The sequence below is a fragment of the Denticeps clupeoides genome, chromosome 1 (genome assembly GCF_900700375.1).
Source record: "Denticeps clupeoides chromosome 1, fDenClu1.1, whole genome shotgun sequence".
NCBI lineage: Eukaryota > Metazoa > Chordata > Actinopteri > Clupeiformes > Denticipitidae > Denticeps > Denticeps clupeoides.
Genome location: NC_041707.1, coordinates 17,468,909 through 17,479,906, shown reverse-complemented (window position 1 = coordinate 17,479,906; position 10,998 = coordinate 17,468,909). Strand labels below are relative to the sequence as shown.

General features: G+C 43.4%; 1 protein-coding gene across 1 annotated transcript; it reads left to right on the top strand.

Annotated features, from left to right (window-relative positions):
• The first annotated feature begins 4,790 nt into the window (after positions 1-4,790).
• On the top strand, positions 4,791-7,915 carry selenop (selenoprotein P). Its single transcript, XM_028982171.1, has 5 exons — positions 4,791-4,875; positions 5,571-5,800; positions 5,902-6,120; positions 6,283-6,400; positions 6,494-7,915. Exons 2-5 carry the CDS (start codon positions 5,595-5,597, stop codon positions 6,845-6,847), a joined length of 897 nt encoding a protein of 298 aa, XP_028838004.1. The 5' UTR covers positions 4,791-4,875; positions 5,571-5,594; the 3' UTR covers positions 6,848-7,915.
• The last annotated feature ends 3,083 nt before the right edge of the window (positions 7,916-10,998 follow it).

The following is a 10,998-nucleotide window of genomic DNA, read 5'->3' as shown; positions in this document are numbered from 1 at the left end:
CTACAGTTTATTAACATTTGAATGTAATTAATCATCTTCTACTAAACACCCGAAAACACTGTTGCACCACAGAAGAAATAAGTCAAATCATTAAAAGCACCACGGTGTTTATTCCTTGCAGGCCTTACGGCGCATTCGCCATTTGTTATTTGACCATTTTTCGTTACGTCATCAAACCGCGCATTAAAACACGCTTTTATCAGGCAAATTCCCCTTTACAGCCAGCGCGGTAAGTAATTATTTCACGTAATTGCCAGCACACCTACCTCAGATAAGGCTTTCGTTGGTTTACTAAGTTGTGTATGAGAACGTGGCTCCCACGTCTGTCTGTCTGCTCCTCTTCTCGGATCGTCAGAAAAGGGCGGTCGCTTTCCGCGCAGGCCTCCAAATCCCAGCAGCCCTTGCGAAAATGTCGATGAAAGGCGATGTATTTTACTTTTATCAAATCGTATCGTCCTTTTATGTTCTTTGTATAATTACGTTGTTGCCATACCTATAAAGGCGCAATAATAAATCAATACAGTAATTAGTAAAGTATTTTTTCTGTCCAAGTTCAAATGGACTCTGTTTAATAAATTCATTTTAATTGTCACACAGCCTACGTATTTATACAGGTTACAACATGCAGTGAGATGCATTGAAAAAAACTGACTAAAATATACACTCAAATGCCACATTAAACGTGTGTGCTGGTGTGACGTAATTTTGATGAAGAGGTAAAAATGTCTAGAAGTTTTCCAAGTTTGAGGAATCTAATTTTCTGATGAAGCTATAACCGAAACGGTCAAACAATAAATCTGACTTTGTTTGTACAACTTTTGATTGTCATCATATGGTAGCGGATAGAGATGGTGTTTAGTCAGCATGTTATCCGTTTCAGAACGTCTGGAACATGAGGGTTGAGGTGTGTGTGTGTGTGTGTGTGTGTGTGTGTGTGTGTGTGTGTGGTATAATGTGTTTTATATAAACTGCCATATAATATTTTAGCATTAAAAAGAAATTATTAAATGTTAATCGAGTTTACATTAATAGGCGCATTAGCCTGTTTGGTCCCAAGATGGCAGTGTAGTGAGGTCTTCTTACCACTTGGTTGTTCTTGCCTCTCTTGTGGTCTGCACACCTTCAAACAAAAAAGTGGAATATTTTCTTATCATTCATATTAAGTGTTGGGTCAGATACACCGCCTTTAGCCTTGATTTTGGAATGGATTTACTGTGCCATTGTTTCAATGTGTTTCTGCAATATTTCCATCCAGAGCTGCATTAATTTTTCAGGATCTTGTAGAGATGATGGGACAGCAAGACTGCTGTGAAAATTCGTCTCCAGCACATCCCAAACATCCCATAATCCAAAATTACATCTCATGCTCCCTGAACCACCCTTTCAGTCCAATTCTGGTCAGTATATCCAACCTGGTTAGTATATTCAGGTTCTCTGCTGACCTCGTCCTTTGGGGGCATAATGTTGCTGGTCCAAGACCTGAACAGTTGCAGTAACCTCAGGTCATAGCACTGTCCTCACAGATTTGTAAAGTAGGAAATATTCATGATGGCTGCATCACCTTATGCACCTCTCTTTTTACCCAGATTACGCCCATCACTCTGGAACAGGGAAAATCTGGACTCCTCAGACCACATGGCCATCTTCCATTTGCTCCATTGAAAATGTAAGCCTTTTTTATTGCCATCAGTGGTTTTCTTAAGGCTTCACAGCTGTTTGGTTCCAATCCCTTGGATCCCTGGATCCTAACCAGTCTGGCTTCAGAACAGCACATTCTACAGGGACGGCCCTTCTGGCTGTTACCGAGCAGCTACATGTGGCCAGATTGGCAAAAACTGTCATCGGTTCTTATTCTCCTCGACCTCTCTGCAGCGTTTGACACCGTTAACCACAAGACTCTCATGTGTATCCTGAAGAGGCTTGGAATTCAGGGCTCAGCATGGCAGTGGTTTGCTTCCTACCTTGATGAGCGATCTTACCAAGTGACTTGGAAAGGATCCACCTCTACCTCACGTAGACTCTCCACTGGTGTCCCTCAAGGCTTGGTGCTAGGTCCTCTCCTTTTCTCCCTCTACACGAGATCACTTGGTGAGGTCATTTCCTCACATGGATTATCCTACCACTGCTATGCCGACAAAACACAATGAAACACATCATCTTTTTTCCTCCCTCTGATCTACATGCTGCTTCCAAAATCTCTGCATGTCTAACCGATATCTCATCTTGGATGGCAGCCCATCACCTCAAACTCAATCCCACCAAAACTGAACTAATATTCATTCCAGCAGATTCTTCACCACATCAGGATCTTGCTATTTACCTAGACAACTCGCAGCTCTCTCCTTCTGCAACCTTGGCGTAACAATAGGCAACCAACTCTCCTTCTCGACTCACTTTCCCGCTCATGTAGATTCCTTCTCTACAATATCAGACGAATCCGCACTTATCTGTCAGCCCAGGCCACCCAACTACTGGTTCAGTCCTTAGTAATCTCAAGACTGGACTACTGTAACTCCCTTCTAGCTGGTCTACCTCTAAGTACTATCTGACCTCTACAACTAATACAAAATGCAGCAGCACGACTGATCTTCAACCTTCCCAACCATCTGCTACGCTCCCTCCACTGGCTCCCAGTAGCTGCACGCATCAGATTCAAAATACTGATGCTGGCCTACAAAGCCAGACATGGAGTAGCCCCATCCTACCTCACAGCCCTTATTACACCTCGCACTGCACCTCGTTTACTCCGAGCCTCCAGTACTGCTCGCCTGGTCCCTGCATCTCTGAAGGTAAAAGGAAAACATTAATCTAGACTCTTCTCCATCTTGGTCCCTCGGTGGTGGAATGAAATTCCCCTCGAGGTCAGAACAGCTCAGTCACAGAGTATTTTCAAACGGCAGCTCAAGACCTTCCTCTTTAAATAATATTTAGATTAACTTGTAACTTTCTTATTGTCGAACTTGTGTACAGAATCTACAACAGAGTGAATAAAATGATTGTATTCATGGGGGTCCTAATCAACCGGAACCGATCACTTTATCGATGGTAACTTTGTAAGTTGTAAGTTGCTCTGGATAAGGGCGTCTGCCAAATGTCTAAATGTAAATGTAAATCCCTTGATTTCCCTTTGCAATGTGTGTGTGGAAATGCTAATACTGTCACCGGTGAACATTGCCTTGAGTTCAGCTGTTAATTTTTTTTACGATTTGATTGCCAATCACAATAATTTTTTTCCTGACCACCAGCAAAAATTATGGTTCCCTTCTAACATAATGTGTTGGACCATTTTTAATCCAATTTGAGTAGTTTCAGCAATCTTTAAACATTCCACGACCACAGGATCTGTGTTCTGACATGTTTTTTTTTACACCTGTTTTTTTACAGGGTCTTACCTATTTGCTTTGTTATATATCCAGATTGGGATTTTTCACATTGTTACCTCAAACATTTGGAATATAACATAACAAATCATTCATAAAAATTAATTCTGTCAAAATGGGAGAACAAAATCTAAGAATTATTGATATAATTTCAATATTTTTAATTGATCTGTGGTTTAGAAATTCACCTTATTATACAACAATACATTGCTTCAGAGATCATGTTTGAACTGGGTGAAGAGTTAAACTTCAAAACAGGTTCTTGTCAAAACCAGTACATGTGAAACACAAATGGATAATAAATCTAAATCAATGTTGTTACTCATTTGAAAAAAATGATAGGAGCAATTTACTTTGGTGTCTTTTATATTGTCCCCTTTTAATTAATTTGCAACCAGCAACTTCTTTTGCAATAATTCACTCCACGTTCCACGGTAAAATATTAACTACAGTTAACACATGATGTCAACCAGGTCACCCAGACACAGTCCTTGTGAAATTATTCTTAGATAAGAAACAGCAATTTATTTTATTGAGCTTGTTCAGTGTATAAATGTCAAATTAGACAGACTCAAAAATATGAATATTCCCTCAGGTCAATTCAGTTGTAATCTGTAATGTTTGCCGGATGTTGTTTCTGTAATCATGATTAATGTGTTGAACAGAAAATGTAAGAGGGCATTTTGAAGGAAGATATGGCCGTCAAATGAATAAAATGAAAGGAGACCCTGTCTCTCTCAACATTTGGTAACATACATGAATGGAGTTCTGGGTTACTGCAATAAATGCAATATAGTTGTGCTCTTCCCTCATAATGTCTTAGCCGGCGAAGAGTTAAAACATGCTGAGAGCTATGGGAAAAAAGTGCTTGGTCTGCACAAAACACGAAGAGCAAAAGAGTTACCCAACATCCTGCCTGTTGATTATTACTCCAAATTCATGGAAGTCCACATGCAGGCTGTTAGATGTAACAGTATCTAACCTCCAGACTTTAATGAGGTTTGCATGTGAAAGAGGAGCCCCCTCCCTCTCTGCAACCTTTTAGAGAAAACAGCTCGGAATGCAATGGCTTTGAATTGTTTCTACGCGCATGCAAAAAATGAGAAAAAAAAGACAATAAACTGAGAATATCTGCTGTTGCAAAAACTGCTTCATATCACAGTGTCGCAATCAACAAACTAAGCAGACAGTGAACATGGATCACGCCGTAAGCCATTTTTTCGGAGCTTCCTATGTCATAGTGCTAATAAAACACTAACACTGATAGGTGAATGTTATGTTATGTCACACGGCTAATAAAGTAAAGGTAAAGTTTGCCAGGTCAGTTCAGCGGAACAGGGGGTTTTCATGTAAGAACGGAGACCGCGTTGAACTTTGTCCTCGATTCAGGCAGGAAAAACAAGCCCAGTATAAATAGAGGGGGAGTCAGTGAGGGGGTTGCTTTTGTCAAGAGCTGCAGGAGGGATCTGATCCAGGGACTTGACTCTAAAAGAAAGTAAGTTTGTTTTTAGCCTGTTTTACATGGTTTGGAACTCACCTTTTCATTTTTAAATTGTAGCTTGAACAGGCAATGAAAAATTAACATCAGATACACAAAAAGAGATCCAGAAAAGAAAAACACACTCTAAGGATTCATTGTATGTAATATGGATATTGAGCATTCATGAATACATCCAAAAACTGTTTTCATAAAGCTTGGCTGGAAGTGCTGTTTTGATTTCTCCAGTAAAGAAGGCGAGATCACAGATATATCGTGAGATTTTCAGATTGCAGTTTTCAAAAGAAAAATATAGGTTCCCTAAATGAAAATATAGGCATATCGTCCTATGGAAAAGCTAGTTGCCTAAAAACTAATTTGAGGCTTTGCCTTGTTTGAGGCAAAAGTACTTTGAGAACTTTGGCTGCAAACAAGTGACATTCTTGCTAAAAACCAATACAAAAAAAAAAACAGTAAACAGCGATTGGCTCCTTCCTCCTCTGATATCAGTCCACTTTCAAGGAACCTTACTCTAAAGCAAAAGGTGGAGCAAAAAACTAAACACTCAAATAAAAGCAAACAGGTGATGATGCAAACAGGAGTTCTATTTCGCAATTTGCAACAAACTTGACAAACATTTGAGTAACAGAAGATACTACATGAGTTACGTGCATTGGAGGAAGGTTGTGTTCATAACGGCCCTTTGTCTGCAGAGGAGGGTGTTGGTGGGTGTGGCCATGTGGAAGGGGCTGTGCCTCAGCCTAGCTCTCTGCCTCCTCCCATTTGGAGGGGCAGAGAGCGAGGGGTCTGAGGGCAGCCGCTGTAAACCAGCGCCACCGTGGAGCATTGGAGGGGTGGAACCCATGAAGCAAGCGCTGGGCCAAGTCACAGTAGTGGCTCTGCTGCAGGCTAGCTGATTGTTTTGTCTGGTGCAGGCATCTAGGTAAGTATTCACATATGTAAATAATAATAATAATAGTATTATTCGTGTATTGCTCGTCTGGTCATCTACGTTGCAAACAATGTCCACTGTTCCTGGAACAGACTAGATGCCTTGCGCCTGAAACTGGAGAAGGAAGGACTGAAGAATGTAACGTATATGGTGGTGAACCAGAAGTCAGAGGCTTCCCAGCGACTGCATGACCAGCTTGTCAAGAGACTGTCAGAAAACATCACCCTCTACGCTCAAGACGTAGAGTCTAATGACCAGGACGTCTGGCAGACACTTGCCGGGGACAAAGATGACTTCATCATCTATGACAGGTGGCAATGCATCCTTTTAGATTTAATAATTAAACTTCTGGATTGCATTCATGCTTTCTTTTCATGTTGAAAGCAACCCATTGAAATATCAGCTATGCTACATGCAAACATAAGAGCAACCATAAATGCACACTAACCCTCATTTTTCTTTTTTGCCAATAGTTGTGGACGTCTTACGTACCACATATCCCTACCATACTCAATTCTGACTTCACCATATGTGGAACAGGCAATAAGAGAGACCTACTGTAAGCCTGTCTGTGGGAACTGTTCTTTAGAGGTAAACACTAATGTGCAGAATGATGGTTTTATTTAAGCCCACTGCCATATTTTGACCTTTTGAGCATCTCTTGTGTCTTTGTGTTCTGTACAGATTGAGGCGACACCAACAGCATGTCTCAAAACAGGAGCAGAGCAAGGGGAACGCTCAGCAGGAGAGGAAGACCGTTTGACACCTAGTGAACATGGTCATGGCCATACCAATAACCAGGGTCATGTCCATGTACATGGTCATGCCCACGGTCACAGCCAAGGTCAAGGCCTTGGTCAAAGACATGATCATGCTCAAGGGCATATCCACAGGTCACATCATAACCATCATCACGACCAACTGTACCCACCAGTTGACCATGGGCAAAGCCAGGTAGTTGCAGGCCAGATGCAGGGCATATTACTTGATCTGTTGTCCCAGATTGCGCAAAAAGATCATGAGGGCAAGCGACCCTGACCCGAGAAGAAGAACTCTAGGTGAAAGTCAAAGCACAGCTGACAGTGGGGGGTGGACTCTTCCTCCCTCTCCACTTCTAGCTGATGCTGACACTGACGACAGTTGCAGGACAGCAGCAAGGCTCCTGGTGTAGGACTCTGACATTGTGATGGGCCCCTTCCTGCCTCCTGACAGTGCCAACAGGGCACTGCCGAGGACGGGATGGCCAGAATGGAGACCTGACAGTGACGTACGCCCCCTGCTGCTGTCTGACAGCAACCCGACTGAACCTGATCACCGGGGGCTACCTGAGGCTGACACAAGGAAATGTAAGCAGGGAAACCTGTGACCACCATTTCCTCTTTCGGCTTGAACCATCCTGGGTGAACGGGTTCAGTTGTACCAACGAGTATTAGCCGGACCTCGAGGCCTCATTGACTATGTTGACAGGTTTTTAAAGATCCAAGCCGTCATAGCTAATCTGGTGCCAGGCCTCGGTCCAGGTTTAAGGAAGGTGTCATGTTATGCTATTCTGCCCCATCATATTCTTTATGGCCACCATGAAAACAGGCGCAGAAACTATGAACTAGTGGTACCTGTCGGATGTAAGGCCACGGGGAATGGAGCAGACAAGCAGGGCAACATGGCATCCGGATGATTCAGTGCGCCAGTATGTTTGTTGAGTGTTGCATTGCGGCAGAGTTTAGGCAAGGTGTTGAGTGTGGAAATGATAGGTTGGGAAAATCTCATATTATTTACTAGGGATGTTAACACAGATGGACCAAAGTATATCTGCATAAAGGGCATTCACATTAGACACATATTTACTAACAAAACGATCAATCTCTCTATATAATACATTTTCTATACACGTCAGATATTCATAGATGGTAAAATGAATTTTAGTCCAGATCAGTGTGATGAGACATCAGCATGGTTGAAAAGATTTTACATACTCTGTGATGGTCTCCAGGAAAATAGTCCCCTGGAGGTCCTGATGTAACCTGTATGTAAAATGAATGTTATGAAGTGGTCTGTTGTGTAGTTTCTGCTTGATGTTTCTCTTTAATAAAGTGGACTGGAATGAGACTTTCTTGAAATGCTTTCACCCTTGAAAAACACAATCAGCCACAGTGTTAAAACCATGTGCCTAATATTCTGCTGACTCCCCTTTGAGCTGAAATGTATTGAGATACCTTGAATGGCAAGGGGTGTGATCTCAGTGGCATTTGAGACAACTTGAGGAAATCGACCACAAAGTAAAGAGAAGAGATCATTAGCAGCAAAGAAATGATCCAAAACAGAAAGCAAAGGCAGTAAATATCCTAAAGGCACCACTGGATGTATAGTAAACGGGGAACAGTGAGAACAGTACCTGGACGTGGCAGATCCAAGCTGCCAGCAGATTTCTGAGAGGGCAGGGGACCGAAGACCCTTGAGTAAGATTTGCTGCAAGCTACAGTGAGATCTTCATAAATTAGTCTCATCATTCTGACATGAAGGAGCTGGAGACCATTGCTCATGAGAAACAGGCCTCTTCTCAGCTTCTTTCCTTGCCCTTTGGCATGTTGTCATTATTTTTTCGTAAAATAATTTTTTACTGTTTTTATGTTTTAGGTATTAGCTGTCGAATTTTATTTTATTTTTGTCTTTTATTTATTGTCCCTTATTTTATTATTATAAGGTAGTAGTAGCCTATTGGGTGAGACATTCGCCTATGAACCAGAAAACCACAATGTCACAGGATCAAGCCCCATGTACTACCACTGTGTCCCTGAGGTGGGACTTTTCCTTTCCCTGCCACTCTGCATTTCTTCCTCCAGCCAACTTCTTCTCCTCTCATCAGGTGTTTTCTCTCTTTCAAAGATTGCATTAAACAATCTGAATTTGTGTCCAATGGTGCTGGCAACCAAGACATATGTTTCCATGAGTGAAAATATACCCAGAGAGATTACGTTAGAGAGTGATTAAGAAATTACTAATGTTTTGCCAATGTCATATGGTTTGGAATCAAATTTTTATGTTGTATCAGAGGGTTGTATAACAATTAATGTTAACTACATATTACATAATTTTACATGTTGTAGTAATGCAGGCTTTAAAATAATGCAACTTTACATAATCAGATTAAGAGTCATTTTTAGTCTGCATGAGCTAATTATTTTAACACTTTGAAGAGTTAAGATTTGACCCTGAAAAGGGTGTAGGAGATCAAGTCCAAGAGTGGAGATATAATGGTCACGCTTGTACACTCAGATTTAGTCCATTTTAACTCCCAGGGAGTTTATTCCAAAAATCAAAATTTGCTGTGCTTGGGGGAAGTATTGTGCATTTGAGACTTGACCCTGGCTGTTCGACTCTTTAATTGGTGTCACATACACACTTCATCTTGATTATTCTAAAGGCATGTCAAATGCCATCTGATTCGTTGGTACTAATCTAGGGTTGTTTATTGTGTAGAAATACTGTTATTTCTGCAGAACCTTTGCCTTTTGTATTTTGTGGAGAATCCAAGCACTCATGTTGAAGTTTATCTTTCAGATAAGACTCAATGTAAATTTTTTTTTGTGATGTACACATCCGACTCTAGAAGAGTAAAACAATATAGCTGCAGGTTAGTGAAAGTGATTCACTGTCTCATTTGACCCAACCTCTGCTTTTAACCTGTGCCCGCCAGGGAGCAGTGGGCAGCCATGAAAGGCCCCCGGGGAGCAGCGTAGGAGGACGGCCCATTGGTGGTTCAGGATTTGAACCCGCAATCTTTCTATTAAAAAAAACGGGTCCGCTTCCTTGCCTGCCAGGAGATGTTAGACGTCTGTGCGCATGGAGCGTGTGACTACGTGTGAGTAGGTGAGAGGCACGTGGCTGTCACGGCCGTTTGGCATGGCGAGGCAGGTGATCTGAAATGAGTCTGAAAGACTTGACGAGGAGGAAGGACGCATTCGACGTCTGGAAACAGGGGTTCAACCTGCGATGAACAGGACAGGGGAGACATCCGGTAACAGGTGAACATGTAACACTTAACAATGACCCGACGGAGTACAGACACAAACAGGGCAGCTTCATATGATCAGACACAGGTGTACACGATCGGGAAACATTACACGGGTCTCGGATCATGGCGGTGGCTGTGGGACAGGACAGGGGTCGACGCTCGGTCGGAACCCGAGAGGGCCGCAGTAGCTGCTTGTCGCCTGCAGGTGGCAGGCGCGCTCTTCCCGCTCGCCGCCAGCTCTCCCCTTCCGCGCCCCACAAACTGTTCCCAGATGTCCCACGTGCCCTGGCGCCCCGTGTCCCAGCTGGCCGGGATCTCTCGCCATACTTCCCATACTTCTGCCGCAGCCCCTCGGTGACCCTTCTAGCAGCTTCCATTAACGTTTCACTAAAAGCTGCAGTAAAGAATAAAAACACGAAGACAAAAGGTGGTAGTAGCCAAGTGGGTAACACACTCGCCTATTCACCAGAAGACCCGGGTTCGAATCCCACTTACTACCATTGTGTCCCTGAGCAAGACACTAAACCCTAAAAAATTGCTCCAGGGGGGGACTGTCCCTGTAACTACTGACTGTAAGTCGCTCTGGATAAGGGCGTCTGATAAATGCTGTAAATGTAAAACACAGCGAACCCCGGAAAAATGTCGGGCAAAAGACCACGAAGAACATGTACTACGCGCTTCCCGTCCCGCAAGAACCGCTTTGATTGGTCGGACGTTAATTGGGAAATTCAGGAAAGTCGTGGACCAGACCCTCGAGCCCAAATTCCCGTGGGACGTCCATTTCAGAGACCGCCCTGTTGTTTCGCACCTAGGAGGAGGACTTGGTCTGAATAAACAGCGTCCACGGCCGTGACGGAGCGTAATTGGCGCGAAGATTCATCCGTGATTACCGTCGATGTCCGGAGGCCCGCGGGTGTGAGAGGCCGCCGCGCCGCGCCAATCAGCGGCCCGCCGCGCTGCTAAGTGCGCCGCGCCGCCTAATCGGCCGATCGGCTTTCCCGGGGCGGCCGCCCCTCCAGCGGCGCTGTTCCCACTTAGCGAGCCCCCCCGACGCGGGTCTGAAAAGTTGTAATTACCCACAATGCCCAGGGTGTGTGGCATCTGTACCCAGGCGAGAATCTGACTGCAGCCTCGCGTCCTTGTTTTACCTGATTATTTATATTATTTGGTTTTATTT